An 18,491-nucleotide genomic window follows, 5' to 3' on the forward strand; every position below is an offset into this window, starting at 1 on the left:
AGAGTGCGGTGCTGATAACACCAAGGCCCCGGGTTCGGATCCCACATAGGGATGGCCGGTTCGCTCACTGGCTGAGCGTGGTGCTGACAACACCAAGTCAAGGGTTAAGATCCCCTTACCGGTCATCTTTAAAAAAAAAAATTAAAAAATAATAATAAAAAAAAAGACAAAAGATCTAGGTGGACACAAAAAGTACTTTTTTTTTTTTTCCTTTTTGTCTTTTTTCGTGACCGGCAATGGATCGCAACCCTCAGTTTTGTGCCCGTACCGGACCAGGACCGGCAACAGGATCGCAACCCTCGGTGTTGCGCCCGCACCTCGCTCAGCCAGTGAGCGGCCGGTCTGTATGTGGGATCCGAACCCTCGGAGGGAGCGCTACCGTGCTCCCAAGCGGCGTACTGTAGCAGTGCGCCACCGGGCCGGCCCCAAAAAGTACTTTTTAAAGACAAGATGTAATACAGCCAAAATAGTACTATGAATTCTCCAGAGTGCCCCTTTATAGAAATGCTTAAAGCATATCAGACAGAAAAGTGACTCTTTAACTATCATTCATTTCAATTATAGGAACTAACATTTTAAAAGATGTGAAAAGTCCCCACCAGGGGACCCACTGTCATCAGGCCCAACTCCCCCAGAGCCAGAGGAGGGGACACCCCATCCGCACTCTCCGAGGCACACCATTACCAGAAAGAGGCACACTCACCCCAAGAAGCCTTTCTGGGTTTCCCTGAAGGCCCAGAGGGTGACAAGATACCTGCCCCACAGTTTCCTCCCCACCAAGTCCTGTGGGGCACAGTCTGTTCTGGAACCCAGCAGCAGGGCACCTACCTGCGAGCGCTTGCTGGACCCTGCTGGGCTTTGGCATCTGCACGGGCACAGTGGCCGGGACACTCCCAGGGCTGCTCGAGGGACCTCTGGGGAAGGAGGCACTGGGGGAGAAAAGAGAGGAAAGCTTATGTGTTGCACTGACTTAGTGGAAACAAGAGTGAGAGAACACACCGGGTGAGTCATGAGCAAACGGTGCTGCCCGGGCTCCTTCCTGCTTTCATTGTGTGAAGGGGGCCTTGGCGTTTTGCTGACTTGGGCAACTCACAGACTGAAGACAATCCTAAAAGAACTCAAAGTGAGCTCATAATGTCATCAGAATGAGCATTCTCATAGTACCTGAACAGAGGAGAAATAGGCAGAAACCACCCTAACAACTGATGGAGAACAACATCACCAGTAACAGGACAAGTCAGTATCACGAGCCCCGTGACACAGTGCTCTGAGAAGGACACAATGGCATTTTTGTGGGATTCCTGCCAAAAATGCATTACCTCAGTCCAATCAGGGGAAAACATCAGACAACGCCAAATTAAGGAACATGTGACAAAGCACCTCTTTGAAAGCAGCAAGGTTATGAAAGATGCAGACAAACCAGAACTGTCCTCGCCTGGAGAGTGAGGGAAGTGACAACTGCGTGCAAAGTGGGATCCTGGGGCAGGAAGAGGACAGTACTGTAAGCCAAGTGAAAAATGGAAAAAAGTCTGTAGTTCATGTAAGGGTTTTGCTCCCCACAGTGGCTCTGTTCACCTCACCCATTTGATTTTACGTTGTCCTGTTTTTCAAATTGGTAAACAAATGCACGCCATTGTGGTCTGAAAGGGAGCCCTGCACTGAGGACAGTTGGCGCGGCTGGCCAAGACCTTGCCAGCTCCTCTGACAAATCAGTCTCTTTGAATTGTCCTCCTTCCAATTCCTGGGCCCTCCATCCATCCCTGCTCATTTTAGATGAAGCACAAAGATTACAAAACCCTCCCACACAGTCCCTACACTGGAGCGCCCCACAAGGAAAGTGCCCTGCCCAGCCCAGGAGCAGGGAAGGTGCTGGGGAAACGAGGTCGGCTCCAGTCTACTGTGCTACTCTTCTAGCTGTCGGCAAACCCACAGCCCAGGCTTCTCTGGGACTGCCCCAGATCATGGACCCTGCTGGTGGAAACTACAAGGAAATCTCACACCCAGCCACAGCTGAAGCTGCCAGGACCTCATACAGGTCTGGTGCACAGCGGGTGCTCCAATATTTACCTGAGCAAAGAAAGAGGCTGTTTTGTTTGAATTTCTCGATTGTTCTCCTCTAGCAGGACAGCCTGTGTGGCCAGGCTACCAAAGAGCATTTTCTTACCCTCTTCCCTACTCCCAATCCACAGAGAAGGATGGAAGTGGGCCTGGGGGGCCCTGATAATTCAATGGGAGGGTTGGGTGCTCTGGACACGTGGGCTGAGGGCTTGGCTCTACTGAACATTGTTTAATTTGGAGCAAGCTCCTCCCCTTCCTGAGCCTGTATCAACTTTTTTGAAAGGAAGGTATATCTTTTCTGATGGTCTTTCCAATTCTGAGGTTCCAGAGAGCACTGAGCTCAAGCCCTTAGCTAGAGCCCTTAACTAGGAGGCCAGAAAATCAGAGCTTGGCTCTATAACTGTACAAAGTGAGTGGGCTACGAAGTGGGGGAGGCATCACTGGCCAGAGGGGGTCTAAGCCCACACCTCCCCTTTCCCAGAGATGACGTCCCTGGCTGCCCCAACCCACAGAAAAACCTCGGGAATGGGGTCTTCCTTCACCAGAGAGAGACATATATCTGAAGGAGAAGGCCCAGTTTTAGCTTCTGTTGCCAAGGACTACAGCAGAAAGCAGACACGCAATGAGGCTTCCAATGGTCAATTCACCCTGGGACTGGAGACCAGGATCTGGGACCAAGTTCTATAGAAGATTCTCAAAATATTGCCACTTCCCCTCATTACTTGTCACCGTCCTTCCCCTGTACAGTCCCTGCTATGATCAGGAGGAACTGAGCAGGACCAGGATCCAGCAGTTCCTAAGATGGGAACTCTCAGGGGTGGACAGGACTTCAGAGGTCATCGCCGCCCCTCTACCATCCTTAAAGGGCTTAAACCCACAGAACATACCTAATGTAGGGCACCCTTTGCCCCACAAAGTGTCCTTCTCAGAATTCCCTCTATCTAGTCACTGCCTCAGGTACCCCTCCTCCTCCCCCCATTCTTGGCTTTACCTAACTAGGCCCCAACCTGGCTTTGCCATCTGGAACCATCTCTAGGAGCTTCCAAAGGCAGATGAGAATGTGAGACATGAGGACTTGCAGTCTTCCATGCAGACAGGATTTTACAGTCCCAGGTCAGGGACAAAGCTAGGAGGCTGGAGAGGAAGGAAACAAAAAACCTCTCCCCAACTGCCCACACTGTCAGATTCGGGCTGTCAGCCAGCACTGACCCAGACCTCTCTGACAGCACCAGCTGTGGAGGCTGCAGACCCTGCTTCTGGGCCTGCTCCCATTTACAGCTGTGTGCCCCCAGGCATGTCCAGTCCCTTTTCTGAGCTTTGATTTCTCTACCTATAAGATGAGGGTAATTCCAAAATGCCCCCAGGGCAGTGCTGAGGCTCAATCTGAAGCTCAATACAGATGTCCATTGCTACCCAGGCCTCAGAGGAGCAGAGGGAGGTAAGCACAGGCCCCCAGGGCCACCAGGCATCTCCGGGCAGAGTCCTCACTACATCCTGAAAACCACAATATTAGTGCAAAAGGAAGCCTCAGAAACTGACCAGTCCAACTCCCTCATCTCAAGAGAGGAAAAGAGAAACATGGAAAGGAACACACCCAATCCAAGGGCCTACAGCAGGTCAAGAGCAAGGCCCCACTGGGAACTCGTGATTCCAATCACACAAGCCTTTAGGCACCAAGAGCCAAACCAGCCTGGCTGAGGACAGGAGGAAGTAGGGTCCTTTCAGAGGCAAGAACAGCAGCAGCAAGAACACAGCAGTGGAAGAGCCATTTAGTACTTAACCATACCACTGAGCTACTTACTGGTCACAATCACCACGTAAGTCATCAAAATGCTAAATAAGGAGTCACACCCTCTATTAAAGAAGACAAGAGCATGCATGACACATTTTGGAAAGTTTTCCATCCAACAGCATTAAAACAAGTTTTGGTGCTTACAGGGATAAACTTCAGCTACCAGGAAATCTACTTAACCCCAGCAGCTCAGTCACAAGTGACACACCTTCTCCATGTAATGCTGCCTATTCCCAGGGGGCACAAGGAAACCACTCAGCCAATGTTGCACCCAGACTAAGCAAGAAGCGATTTAAAATCGCATGTATTCCAAAAACAAAATGAAACCAAGCAAAAAACACAGGGGTTCCACAACATTTTGATTTCACTTGCTCAAATGGTGTTTCCAGTGGCTACCAGTAAACAGAGCTGGTTCTTGGGCTTCTCCAGTGCATGGCACTGTCTTGAGACCTACACCGCCTGCCCCACATCCTCCACGTACATAATAACTTTCACCTACTGCTGCTGACATTCATTTGGCTTAGAAATTTTCCACAGACCCTAGGGAGAACTAGGTGCCATGTGTTTTCAATTCTTCCACCACCTGCTGGGTTAAGAGGTCAGGGATCTATTAAGCCCCCTCTGGCTCTACAACCCATCAGAAGGGGGTTAACTGAGAGGGCTGCCCTACAAATTAGGCATGGGAAAACCCTGTTTTTCAAAGCATGGATAGGCCCATGCAAGTGAATTACACCCTTCCCAGCTCCAGAAAAGCCGGAGGAAATAGGGATATACACCTACCCCAGAAGGCAGGCCCCTCTGAGGCTGTTTCAATGAACAAATCCAGCTGGCCTGGTTCCCTCCTGGCTCAGATGCAGGGCAAGCAGCAACAGGCATGGCCCAGCACCAAAGGGAAGGCAGGGCTGGAACTTGCCTGGCCTGCACCAGTACGGCCCGCATCAGCAATTCTACAGGCCCTCAAGCAGGGGAAGATGAGAGGGGAGATGGTTTAGGAGAGACCAATGGGAGCCCCATACCAGAAGCAAGTAACCAAGCCCCATTAAGTCACTTGACTCTGGACCAGAATCCCCGTTTTAGCACTACCTAGAAATTTGCCTCAAACTAATTTGCAAGAACTTAAGCAGCCCCAGGAGACTAGACGAAGCTGACCTCATGGAAGCTCCAGCACTGCTAATAACCACTCTGGGCTGGCAGGCAGAGCACACTGTTCTCTGAAACATTGACCCCCTATTGAAGGTGGCCACCGCCCTCCTGTCCCCCAGGCTCTCCTCTCTCCTCCCTCAAGATGCATGATGTCTTCCTCATCACTATGCCCTCAGGACAGCTTCCACAACTCCCAGGTGTCCCACAGTCCACTCATGGGGTCTGGGTTTAGTCTCAGTCCTGCCACAAGCTGGCTGTGCTTGTCTGTAAGTGAGGACACCACCTATGTTAAGGCCATTACAAGGATCCATGAAATCACTCGCATAGCCTACTTAACAGGGCCTGGCACATAATGTGTCCTATAGGAGCTGGCAGGGTCCTCTGAAACTCAGTTTGAAAAACATACTAGATGCACAAGCAGCTGCAAGGCAGTCTTAGCCATCTTCAGCTCTCAACATGGTGGAGAGGGCAGGGTGGGGCCAGACTAGCCAGGCAGCCAGAGATGCTGATTCTCCTCCGGGGGACCAGGCAGCCACAGGCCCACACACTCGGGCACGACCCACCCAGGTCATTCTCAGAAAGCAGCCCCAATCCTGGATGCCACTTATAATTTTCAAAATGTTCTTCAAGCCCAACACTCTCAATAATGAGGAATGATGAAGCCCCTGGTCATCCAGTTCAGTCACGCCAGGAGCACTTGCCTATTGGCCAAATCCAGGGGATTTTCTCACTTTAAAATACTGCCTGGTCTGGACTGGGCCTATGATCTCATCATCTTTCTCAGAATGCTGAGAGCTTTCTGAAACACTCTGAGCTGGACTGTACCAGCATGGGGCTGTGTCACCTAGGCACCAGTGGCCACCCCCGCATACACTCTCATCACATGGGGCTCATGGCCCTCCTCTGTACTAGACTGTGGACTCAGGGGTAAAAGCGTAGCTTCCATCTCTTCATCTCCAGGACCTGGCACATGGCAGGAACCGATGGATAGTCCTCAGGTACAGCACTAGCCACACAGCACACAGGCACAGGCAAAAGTTCTTTAACTGTGCTCCACCCAGAGAGCCCTATAATCATGAGAATGAAAGGACTGTCACTTTAACCTGTGTGGCAACTACCAGAACTCAAGGCTATGGACGGCCATGGCACTGAGCACCCACATGGCACGTACAAATGAGACGACATAGCAGGGACAGCCAAGAGGCAGGTGCCAAGCCTGCAGGTATTTGGGTAAGTATTCCCTGCTGAGTAAAAGCAGAGACCCCAGCCTGCTGACAGGGCACGTGGGGCACACAGAATGACCATCAGTCAGTCACACAAGATACCTTGCTCCACTGGAGGTGGATGATCCTGGGGGCAGGTGCTGTGGTCCCAGGTGAGAGAGGCTGGATCGGTAGAGGGCCTGGTTCCCCAGGGCGGAAGGTGCCCCGCCCCAGGGGTTGGTGGCGTTCAGCCTGGGTGCAGACCTAGCCCCAGAGAGCGAGGGTTTGTTGTATGGCGCAAAGGCCTGGTGGGCCCCAAAGACAATGGCGGTCCTGTGGGGGGGCTGAGGGACAGGGTATGCAGGGAGGTTGGTCATGGAGTGGCGGTAGCGGCCTGACACAGGGCCAGTTCCGCTGCCGTTGAGGCACTGGTGGCAAGAGCAGGCAACTCCAGTGTGGCCTGGCGGAGCAATGATGGTGGTCACGGGGTAAGGGGGCCCTGCTTGGCGCCGCACACTACGACGGAAGCTGGAAGTCTTGTTGATTTGTGTGTGGGTGGTGTAGTTGACTGTGTAGTTGTACCCCAGGGGAGCCAAGTCCACAAGCTGGTTGCCCCTGGCCACCTGCTGCTCCAGATAGTCACAGACGCTGGCTTCATAGGCTGTCCAGGTGCCATCATCACTCAGCCACTCCCAGACAATGCCCCGGCCAGGGGCTGAATGCTGAGGGAACAGATGCCTCCGCACAGCCCGCATGGTGCCTGTTTTAAAAGGAGTATTACAAATAAACAGTTAATCTGCCAGCCATCCACCCCCTCAAAAACACAGGAATTTTCAACTTCTTTTTCCAACAACCCAAATATATATGACCACTGTAGGTCATGCTGCTATCTGATCTAAGGGTTGGCAATGGCTATTCTTTCCAGATTTGGTGGTAAAGTGGAGAGATTTTCTAGGCAAAGAAACTGTGGCCCAAAAGGATCCAGTGGCAGAAGGGGACCCAAACTCCTTGGCAGGATGTGAGAAGCTTGGATCAAAGAATATGGCTCAGACTTGATGAGGCTTTTCAAAATAATATTTCTAAAGATGAAACCTATATAACCTCACTTTAAAAAATTCAGAACAAAAATTATAAAGAGGAAAGTACACAATTTATATTGCAGTGCATTTCTTCCCACGGAGTCTTCTACGCAAATGTATTTAAGTAGCTGCCAATCAGACTGGAAACACTTCCTGCCACTTTCATGTATGATGCCATAAGCATTTCTTGTATCTCTAAAATGTTGTAAACTCTTTATTGTTGCATAATTCCCTTATACGTATGTATTGTTCCCTCTGACTTCTCAAATCTCAACTACTGGGAAATACCCTACTTTTAGCTTACATTCTCAATAAACCATACCTAATGATTAAGGAGACAAAAAAAAAAGTCAGTTTGGGCTACGCTTCCAATAACACTTGTCAAAAGATAGATTATTGCACTACCTTCTGACTGGTCTCCCCTATCTCCATCCACAGCAGCCAAGGGATACCCTTAGCCCCTAAATCAGATAATGTCACTCCTCTGCCCAAATCTTCCTGTGGCTCTCCCTTTCAGGTTAAAAGCCAAGTCCCTTCTAGGGACTAGAAAGCCCTGAATGACCTGCCCTTCTCTCCTGCCCTTTCATCAAGTCTGTCTCCATCCCCTTCTCAGCGACCTGGCCAGCTCAGTTCAAACTTCCAATGGACCTCTCCCAACACCTGACACTTCCATTCCCTGATGAGCACTTATTGCTATCTACTGCACACAATTTCCATATTATTTATCCAGAGTGCCATCTTTCTCAGTTGACTGCACACACCTTAAAGGCAGGGACTTTTATCTGCATCCGACTGACTGGGAGTCACAGTTTTCACAGACTATAGGATGCTGCTAACAGTATCAGAATAGGGTCTCTCAAGTCTCGGCACTAGTGACATTCTGGGCCAATAATTCTCTATTGCGGGGCCAGTCCTATGCATTGTATGATATTTAGCAGCATCCCTGGCCTCTGACCACTAGATGCCAGTAGCATACTCCCCAACTTGTGACAACCAAAAATTTCTCCAAACATTGTCAAACATCCTTGGGCACAAAATCACTCCAATTGGGAACCAATAGATGAGCAGGAGAGGGGGACAGCTCTGAGAAGTTGGTGGTCCCTTTCTAAGCAATACTGATCAAAACATGTTATAGACCAAAAAAAAAAAAAAACGCAAAGGCACAGAGGAGTGAAGTAACCTTCCCAGCTATTGAGCAGTTGGAGCCAGAATTCACCACCACACCCTCTTAACTACATTGGGAGAACACCTCTGTGGTCTGCCTGCCAATGAAATCCTTGAATCTCTACAGGTCAAAGTAGGCATTTCTGGTTCGGGAGACAGGGAAAAGGGGGGCTGGGATGGTCTCTGCAATGTGCTCTTGCAGTTCCCTCTCCTACTATAAGGTACATTTCACCCTGTGTGGTAGCTGTTCTCACTCACAGCACCCGCCTCCCAACTACATACAATTCAGAGGCAGGGATGAAGCCCTGTGAGTCAACTCCATAACCCCAACACCTAGCATGGCATGGGCCCAAAGCAGGAGCTCAGCTGTGTACCAGAGGCAGGAAATGTCTTACCAGTGTCCTGGCGGAACTGGGTCCAGCTGGGGAGGTCGATGATGTAAGGGGCCAATGAAGGGTCAGCCTGGCCTAAGGGGATACTGTGGGCCAAGCTCCCTAGCCCAAAGCGCTGGCCCTTCTGCTGGACAAACTGCTGTTCGATGTAGCTGCAGACAGTGGCACTGTAGGGGTGCCAGGTTCCCAGCCCGTCCTGCCATTCCCACACAGCCACTGCCACAGGGCTGGTGTACACCTGTGCCAGGGAAGGGCCTGGAGCCATGGCCATCTTCCCCAGGATTCTTTCTGCTTTCCCAAATGGCTTCAGACCACTCTGGGCTGCAGTCTCAGGTTCATTGCCCAGCACCTCCAGCAGACCTGTGAACAGGACAGACATAAGCCATTACCACACACATCAATAACCCTGCCAGAAGCAGTCTCAGTGCAGAGCGATACCTTAAGGGCATCATGAATCAAGTACTGATCCGGTCTCCTTGCTCTGGCAGCCAGGAAGAATTCAAAGTCAATCCTGCAGCCTACCTACCTCTGCAAATGTTCAGGAATATGTCATGGAGTCAATTTAGGGAGCTAATCATTAGCCCGGCTTCTGGCTTGTTGCAAATATCTTCCTCTGACCCAGCTACTTAGTTTATCCTTTCAAACTGTATGTATTTTTGAGTGACCCCAAATCCTAATGGAATAAAGCCATCATGATCCCTCAATACCTGTGAGAAAACCCTACAGTTTCCAAAGCAGGTTGGTTTGTGAGATACTCATTAACACCCACTGTGATACAGATGAACAAACACTCTCTCAGAAAGGACCAGGGGCTTAAGGACACCCAGGGGGAAGTGGTAGAGCTGGGACTCAAAGCACAGGTCTAGCTCCTCCACGTCTCCAGGCTGCCCCAGGAGCATCACTAACTACAAAGGAAGCCCTAAAGAAATATGAAAATGTCCTTTTCTGAGCCTCTTTATACCCCACTCCCTGAGCCTGGGCCTTGCTGACCAGCTGTCAGTCCCCACATCTAGGGCTCTCCACCATTCACTCCAGCCCACCCTCTTTCCTTCTGAACACTCCACATCCTTCAGGTTCAGTCTAAGGCTTCAGGAAGGCTCTTCCTGGCCACCCACTACATGAGCTCCTGGCCCTCTGCACTTCTTCATAGCACAACCACATTTGTGTGTGGGTATGATGCTGCTCCACGTCCTTCTGCCCCAGCAGATGGCAGCAACCCAGTGAGCCTGCCTTGTTCTCAGCTGATCACCAACTCCCGGCAGAGGACATGCCATGTGCTAAGCGTACTATGCATCACTCAGTTCAGACATGCTGAAGGGATGTGGATGATGTCTCTACTACGTGCCAGCAGTTGTTGGATGAGAAGAGTGCTGCAGACACACAACTTCACACACAACATCACGGTGGTCCCCCAGAGCATCAGCTACTGGAGAGTGAAAACAGGGTCCAACACTGACTGACAAACACCAAACGTATGCATCTCTTTTAAGCCCAATATACCGACAGGGTCGCATTTCTCACACTTTATGAACAGGAAACCAAGGCTCAAAGAGGACAAGGGACTTATTCAAGGCCATATGTATACTACTAAGTAGCAGCACAGAGAGCAAACCCTGATCAATGTGGCTTCTGGGGCCCATTTTCTTAGAGAGGAAGGCTCAGCCTGACCTCTCCCTTGGGCTCCACTTACAGGCCCTTCTTGGAGAGGGGGAAGGGAGAAGGGAGAGAGGGGCGTGCATCTCAAGCACTACCCACCCTCATTTGTTATGCATGCCCATGCAGATCCTTGGGCTAATAGGGTCCCCACTCATACAGTCTGCTGATATCCACAACAACCCCCTTCAGCATACACATCAAATTTTCTCCCCATTTTGCAGATGTGGAGACTGAGACCCAGGTAGCTGCAGTGCCTTGATCACAATCACATAGCTAGTGATCAGACTGGGACCCTCGGCTTCTGCTGTTGTCCCTCAGACTGCACTACTCCATCAAGGTTTCAATGAGATGGCCAAGACCATCTGCCCTAGAAGGAAGGTGGATGTGGAACAGCTTGAGAAAAGGAGCAGGCACAGGCTCTGGTGCCAATGTGCTGCAGACTCTCTGTATCATCTTGATGAAGGGACCTAAGCTCTCCAGGCTTCCTTTCTCTCCTTTGGAAAATGGAGATATCAACATTTATCCTAAGTGCTTGTCATGGGCGGTAAGACAGACAGGTCTGTATAATAAGCACTGCATAGCACCAAGCCTACAGCAGATACTCAACAAATCTTGGCATCCCTTCCATTTCCTCTCCCTTACTCCCAGTACCTCTGCGCCCCTCACGTCGGGTGGTACTAAGGCCACAGCACAAGAACACAGGTGAGTCAGGCCTGCGATAACTCTGAGCACCCCTGTGGGTGCCAGGCCTGCCACTGAGCTGCCAATTCCTCCAACGAAAGCCCATATCCCACCCTGGAAGATTAGACCAGGGGTGCCTTCGGGCCAGCTTGCTGGCTGAGTTCAGTGCCTGCAATTAGGAGCCTCTATAATCACACTGAGGTACAAATCAGAGGACTGGTTTCAGAGCCAGTTACTCCCAAGGTGTCACTTCTGTCTCAGGCAGCTGGGCCTCCCCTATCACCAGCACCAGGGTATCTACTATCATGTCCACACATCCCCAGATGAATCAACTTGCAGAACTCTGTGAAACAGCCTGAGAAATACAGTCAAGAACTTCAGCTAAAGTTTTACCTGAAGGTGTGCAGCCTCCATAGACTGAAGGCCCACCATGGTCAGGCCTTGTAGGGTACTGGAGACCCAAGATGAGGACGACATGGCACACAAGCTCCTCTATGACCAGCCACTGTCCCCTCACACCAAGCCCTCTACCTGTGGCACCTTATGTCCAGCCAAATCCAATTCTAGCAAGTCCCAGAACATTACGAGCCATTTTCCACCTCTCAGCCATTGATCATGCTGGTGGCTAAGTCCAGACTCCTGTCCTCCCTCCATACAAGCCCCCAAGCAACCCATGCCTACCTTTCTAGACTCGACCTCGGATGACCTCTCCTGAGCCCTTGGGCCCACGCCTTCACCAGAGGGTTGACGCCACCCTCCTGTCATCTGCACGACATAGGCCCCTTGCCCCTTACCTTTTTACTGGTTTCAGTCTGTCTCCCCACGGGAACAGGAGCTCCCTGAGGGCAGAGCTAGGGTTGACTGAAAGCTGGGGCCACAGCTCTTCAAATGCCCAATATCCTAGAGGGTCTGAAACACCAGAGGACAAAGGAGGAGAGAAGCTTCTGCTCCAAGAGCACGTTTGAGTCAATGCCCAGAAACGCCCAGTGGCGTTCCACTTGAACCCAGCAATTATTAGTGCACAATACAGCAGCGTGTCAATTTGCCCATTCTCTGCAACAGCCTCAGTCATCACTAAGCTGCGGTTCAAAACCTAATTTGTCTTAGCTCCTAATGATGAGGGCTACTTAGGGTATTCTTAACTACGAAAATTATTATTATAATTGGCCATGGAAAAAAGCCTCAATCTAGAGGCAACCTTAACACTTTACTAGAACGGAATTCTTAAATTATGGAACATTCTAATGACAGAGAACGAATCAGTCCTTAAAAATGTTTACAAAAGACTTCAGGACCGAAAACAACGCTCATGACAAGTTAGAAATACAGGATCTGTAACTGCACACACAATAAGCTCTCGGGTGGGTGGGTGTGCCATTGACCAAGAACCTACTATGTGACATGCACTGTGCTTGGTGTTTTTTTCATCCCCTTCTCTTGACCCTCCACCACCCCCAAAGGAGAGATTATCCCTACTTTACAGACAAGGAAACTTGTCTGCCCAAAGAAATTAAGTATTTACCCAAGGTTAAGCATCCAGTCTGACAAACCATAAAGCCCATGTTCATGTTCTCTCTACTTCATATTAGCTAATTTTAAAAAGTCTGGAAAGAATTCTCAAATGTACTAGGAATGACAGAATTGTGGAATATTTTTTCTTTACTTCTTTCTATACTTGCCAATGTTCTATAACAGTCATATTAATTTTTATGATCACACCAAAGTTTAAAAAAATATATATCAACAACTGTGGCAGGGAAAAAGCCATTCTGCTCCCCTTGCATTCTCTGACTTATCTGCAAATCCCCGTCCACAGCACTGTGGCTGAGGCAGTAGAAGGGTGCTATACGATTGGAGAGGCACTTTCATAGGAAAGGAATAACTTCCATGTATCCACGAGTCTTTCTACTCCCAGAAGCTTTAGACAAGCTTTAGAACAAGCTCTGAGCTGGCACAAGAATCTGAGTGGAAATCATCCTGCCTCGGGGTGGGTAAGCCACATAAATGGATCGCACTGCAGCTGTGGCCTCTGGGAGAAGACCCACAGCATGAATTTTAAACAGGGACTCAACCCAGACTGAGCCGCGGTTCCTAATTGGTACTCACACTGACCTATTTTCAACTTGCCAACATGTGAGAAACCCTTTTCATCCCTTCCAGTCTACCTAAACGTGTAATGGCTCCTCACTACTGCAGCAGCTGTCCTCCTCCTGCTGTCCTGAGTGGAGATGAAGACCACTTGGTAACCTTGGGGCAGTTACCTTCCCCCTTCTCTAGGTTCTATGACTGAGGCAGTTGGATGGGCTTTCCAGGCTTTTGCAGATGTGATACTAGGTAAACACAGAACTGTGAGGTGCTCTTTTTGACACAGAGGTGTCCTCCACTCCTAGTTCTCCTCAAGAGGCCAATGAAGCTCCTCTGCAGCAGAATAGATCTGAGGAGTGTGGACTGGAAATCAGTGAGACCGGGTGACTTCTAGAACCTCCTCCCAGCTCTGATTCCACCAATACGGGCTAAATTTTCCAAATGCAAGCCACTTCACTCTTCGAGTGTTATTTTTTACACTGCTGCTCGTTCAGGAGTCTTCCAAGAAGCATGGGCCTGAAACTCCACACCCCACCAGCTGACACTGCGAGAGTGACCTGTAACTAGAACACGACCTTCAAAGACTCCTTAGAGCATAGATGCTACCTGGAGCTCTGTCAGGAAGCCTTTCCAAAGACCTGGGAAAGCCAAATACTGAGCACAAACATATCAAAGAAATGTTCCACTTAACTAGAAATTTTGTTGAAAAAATACAAATTAAAAAGTATGGATTATTATTTTTTGCCTATCAAATTAGTAAAAATAGCTTAATTTCAATACTTAGTGCTGGCAACAGGAGACTGAGACTCACCTGCTGGGAAGGGTAAAACCTTTCTGGAAAACAATTTGGTAATATGTATCAAGAGTTTTTAAAATGCTCACTTCCTTTGACCCAATAATTCAGACTCTATCTCAAGAAGATTACAGAAAAATTTTGACATAAAGATATTCACCAAAGCACTATTTCTACCATGTAAAGAGAAGCATAGAGGCTCTCCAGTTAGCTCAGTTGGTTAGAGTGTGGTGTTATAACACCAAGGTCAAGTGTTCAGATTCCCATTCTGGCCAGGCACCAAAGAGAAGCATAGAGAAAATTCAATAGAAATGTAATAAAATGTTAACAACAGCTGTCTTTGAGTGGAGAAACTATAGAAGACCTTTTGTTTGACTTCCTTATGTAGCTGGACTTTTTACATTTTCTTTTCTTTTCTTTTCTTTTTTTTGCAGCTGGCCAGTAAAGAAATCCAACCCTCGACCTTGTCTTGGTGTTACAACACATGCTCTAACAAACTGAGCTAACCAACCAGCCCATATTTTCTAAAGTGAGAAAGTATTATTTCTGTTACCAGGAAAAAAAAAAACTCTTTAAAATGGCACTTTTTGGGCCGGCCCTGTGGCACACTTGGGAGAGTGCAGCGCTGGGAGCGCAGCGACGCTCCCACCACGGGTTCAGATCCTATATAGGAGTGGCCGGTGCACTCACTGGCTGAGCGCGGTGCGGGCAACACCACACCAAGGGTTGCGATCCCCTTACCGGTCACGAAAAAGACAAAAAAAAAAAATGGCACTTTTAAAAGATCATAAATTAAACCCAAATCACCACAACCTCCATTACTTACCATCATTACTTTAAATGGCTGCTACTTTCCCAGTGGGGTTTCACTAGTGATAGGTCTTGTCAACTTACCATGGCACCTTCTTGCTAACAGACACATCCCCGTTCCTGAGTTCCCAGAAAATGTGAAGAACAAACCATCTGGGTGCCTAACTACTATAGTAGTCTTATGAGCAATGCAAGATGGGCCTCTGTCTTGAGAGAGATTGCTTAAGCCAGTGCCATCCAGACCTTACTAGGTTTCTTGAGAGATGGTGGGAAACTAACACATGATTTGTCTCTTGCAAACTGGGTAGCTAGAAGGGAAATGATGACTCCTCTTCTGGCTGGGGCCTGACTTGAGCCTTCCAGGGGCAGGTGAGAGAAGAACCTTCCAAATGGAGATCAGAAAGCTACATGGTAGCCAGGGCACAGGACCTAGCAACCTACAGTTTCCTTGTGGGCAACCACCTCCTCCAGAACCAAGAATCTGCGGCTCCTGCTTCGAGAAGAACAACCTGACCACCTACCTGCAGATAGTCAGAGGGTAGACCCTTGCTTCACCATGCGAGGGCTTACTATGCGCCAGGTACTGTGCTGATTACCTCATCAGTGTTCTTGTTTAATCCTCACAATCTGGGGGTGGCGGAGGGCAGGGGGACAGCTATTATCTCCATTTTATAACTGAGAAAAGTGAGGCAAAAGAAGAGAATTAACTTGACCAAGAATACAGAGGGACTAAGTAAACCCAAATCTGTTTCCAGAGTCCTTGTGCTTCCATACCAAGACAGAAGGGGTAAACTGATGCTGGACGAACTGACCTGCAGACACGCTTTGCTTGGCCTACACAGTTTCTGTTTTCTTAATTGAGCTGATCTTTAAAAATTGGAATATTCGTTATTTAAAAAAAAAAAATTCCCAATTTCCAGTTTCTCTTGAAAACCAGAGAAAACAGCAATATTTGAAGGCCTGACCCAGATTCATTATCCACCCAACAACAACTAGCAGAACCACAGTGGTGGCTGGGATATACTCTCTGGGTTACTACTATTTTCTATGGCAGGGGCTGGCAAACTTTTCCTATAAAGGGTTAACAAGCAAATATTTTAGTCTGTTGCACCTACTCAACTCTGCTACTGTAGGGCAAAAACAGCCATAAGCAATGCGTAAACTACCAGGAGTTGCTGTGTTCCAATAAAACTTTAAGAACAAGAACAGGTGGTGGGCCGGATATGGCCCACAGGCCAGTTTGCAGACCTCTGCCCTACCACCTCCTCAGCACCTATCATTGTGCTTCCACTGTCCCAAAGTTGAGAAATACCTCTTTGAATCCATATCTCTATCAAAAAGTGAGAGAATTTATGCTTCTGGCTAGCCTTGCCAAGGATATGCCCTGAAGATGAAATACTGCACCCAACACACAGTAGGCTGTTGCCCTCGGGACCACACCCAGGAGTCCCAATAGCTCCCTAGAACCACACCAGGCATTGATAACTTTCTCTACATCAGGACATCAGGCCCTGGACTACCTCTCTTCCCTCTCTACACTCCCCCTGGACGACTGTATCTGTTCTCATGGCTTCAATAACCCCCCACATGAGCCGGCCCGGTGGCGCACTGCTACAGTGCGCCGCTTGTGAGTGCTGCGGCGCTCCCGCCGAGGGTTCGGATCCCACATACAGACCGGCCGCTCACTGGCTGAGCGAGGTGCGGACGCGACACCGAGGGTTGCGATCCTGTTGCCGGTCCCGGTCCGGTACGGGCGCGACACTGAGGGTTGTGATCCGTTGCCGGTCATGAAAAAAGACAAAAAGAAAAAAAAAAAAAAAAAAAAACCCCACATGCCAATCACCCAAATCTGTCTTCATGCCCTGCCTGAGCCCCTCAAAACTCTCAGTCATCTGAACTTCCCGGCAGTGCCCAGAATCGGCTTCCTCCAACACTTGTCTCTTCTAGTCCACCTCAGACAAAGGTGCAAGATTAAGCTTCCTGAAGTACAGTTCTGATCCAGACTCTTCCACACCCTCCCCTGGATCTCCAGAATAAAGTTCAAATTTCTCAGGCTGACAGTCAAAGCTCACCACAATATGGTCCTTCCCTCCCTATTAACAATACCAGCCAGGGTGTTTCCCTTCAATACCCTCTTCTCATCTGTACCTCCCCCTAACCAATCCCTGACTGGCTACTCCTGTGTATATCTAGGGTTTGCCTACCTCCATGCCTCTGCTCTACCCCAAATCCCACCCACTTGGCAACCAACCCTCACCTTACCCATACTTTCAAGGCCCAATTTAAATTCCTCCATGATGCCCTGGTATACCCAATGGAAAGGAAACACCCTCTTACCAACTTCCACAGCATTCCTCCACAGTTCTCTATGTCCATTTTCTCTCTTCAACTAGACTGCGAGCAACTGACAACAGCAAAATCTCTCATCTACCTCTCCCCTACCAGAAGCTGACACGGTGTAAGGAGACCAGCACAAAGAATAATCCAATCTAGTCAACCCCATAGTTTCCAGCCAGTGTATTCATTTAAAATGCCCCTCATGGAATTCTGCTAAAATCCTTGCACTCCCTAGAGTTGGCATGGCCCACAAAACCCTCTATGCTCAGCCGTCTGCCTACTTTCCAGCCTCCTCTACCCCACAACTGGCCCTTGTTGCTCCAGCCACACTGGGCTACCTCAGCCATGCCCTGGTAGCTTCATGACTTTGCAAATGCTGACTCCCCTGCCAGGCTACTTCTCCCCACTTTCTATGTCCTACTCCTTCAAGACTCACCTCATCTATCACTTTCCAGAAGCCTTCCCGACTCACAGCTGGGCCCTGTGAGTCCCCCAGCTCAATACATATCACACTGACAACACCTTGTCACTGATTGTGATGTGTCTGTCTCTTCCACCAAACAATGAGCTCCCAGAAGGCAGAAATCTTGTCTGGCACCCAGTAAAAGTTTACACAACAAAAGAAATGAAAATTTCCAGTCCAAGTGCAGGAATCGTGACCTGTCTCCTTCATCCCATAAAGTATGTCTTAAATTGGGAACCATGTAGAACACATCCTCTAAGACTGGTTAAACAGGAGAAGCAGTTGGCAAGAAGCCACTTGCATTTATTTGAGACAGTTGGCAATCAACAATCAACTCCCAGGGCTCACTTTCATCCTGAAGACCTCAAATTCCACCCTCCCCAGTCCCCATTTTCTCTACTGAAAACCAGACAGAGAAGGCAGCAAGGGAAAGTCCCCATGGCTCTCACCTTTTCCCTCTGGAGAGCTGGCATAAACTGCCCCTTCTTGATGGAGACACCAGATCCTTAGGAGGAATGACTTGTTTAAGTTCCCATCTTGATATAAAATGCAAACAACAAAAACCGGGCGAATCTGAAAGGCTTGCTGACTCAGCGACACAAATTCCAAGGCACCTTTGCCAACAAGGAAGAAGATGATCAGGTTTTAAATTGAGAAACAGCAGTTAGTAAAAACAAGTGCACAGATGTTGGATCCCTGTGCTGTGGCTTGGGACTGGAAACCACCAGATTTACTTTCCAACAGAGCAAGAGGTAGAGTAGTTTTCCTCTGCACACTTAACAACCAAAGGAATGGTTAAAAAAAAAAGACAAAAAAAAAAAAAAAAAAAAAATTGA

General features: G+C 48.9%; 1 protein-coding gene across 4 annotated transcripts in view; it reads right to left on the reverse strand.

The window, feature by feature from the left end:
* The window catches only part of DTX2 (deltex 2, E3 ubiquitin ligase), a 32,578-nt gene that overhangs the window by 12,790 nt on the left and 1,297 nt on the right, over positions 1 to 18,491 (reverse strand). For 2 of the 4 annotated variants that reach the window (XM_008594546.1, XM_008594543.1), the window contains exons 1-4: positions 11,962 to 12,030; positions 8,834 to 9,190; positions 6,319 to 6,955; positions 829 to 929 (exon numbers count right to left, since the gene is read on the reverse strand). In XM_008594546.1, the coding sequence (XP_008592768.1) occupies positions 829 to 929; positions 6,319 to 6,955; positions 8,834 to 9,101 (1,006 nt within the window). In that variant the 5' untranslated portion in view covers positions 9,102 to 9,190; positions 11,962 to 12,030. Of the gene's footprint in view, positions 1 to 828; positions 930 to 6,318; positions 6,956 to 8,833; positions 9,191 to 11,961; positions 12,031 to 18,104; positions 18,270 to 18,491 lie in introns of those variants that run through there. The other 2 variants (XM_008594530.1, XM_008594535.1) reach the window with 2 other exon arrangements.

The sequence above is a fragment of the Galeopterus variegatus genome, unplaced genomic scaffold, assembly GCF_000696425.1.
Source record: "Galeopterus variegatus unplaced genomic scaffold, G_variegatus-3.0.2 Scaffold164, whole genome shotgun sequence".
Lineage (NCBI taxonomy): Eukaryota > Metazoa > Chordata > Mammalia > Dermoptera > Cynocephalidae > Galeopterus > Galeopterus variegatus.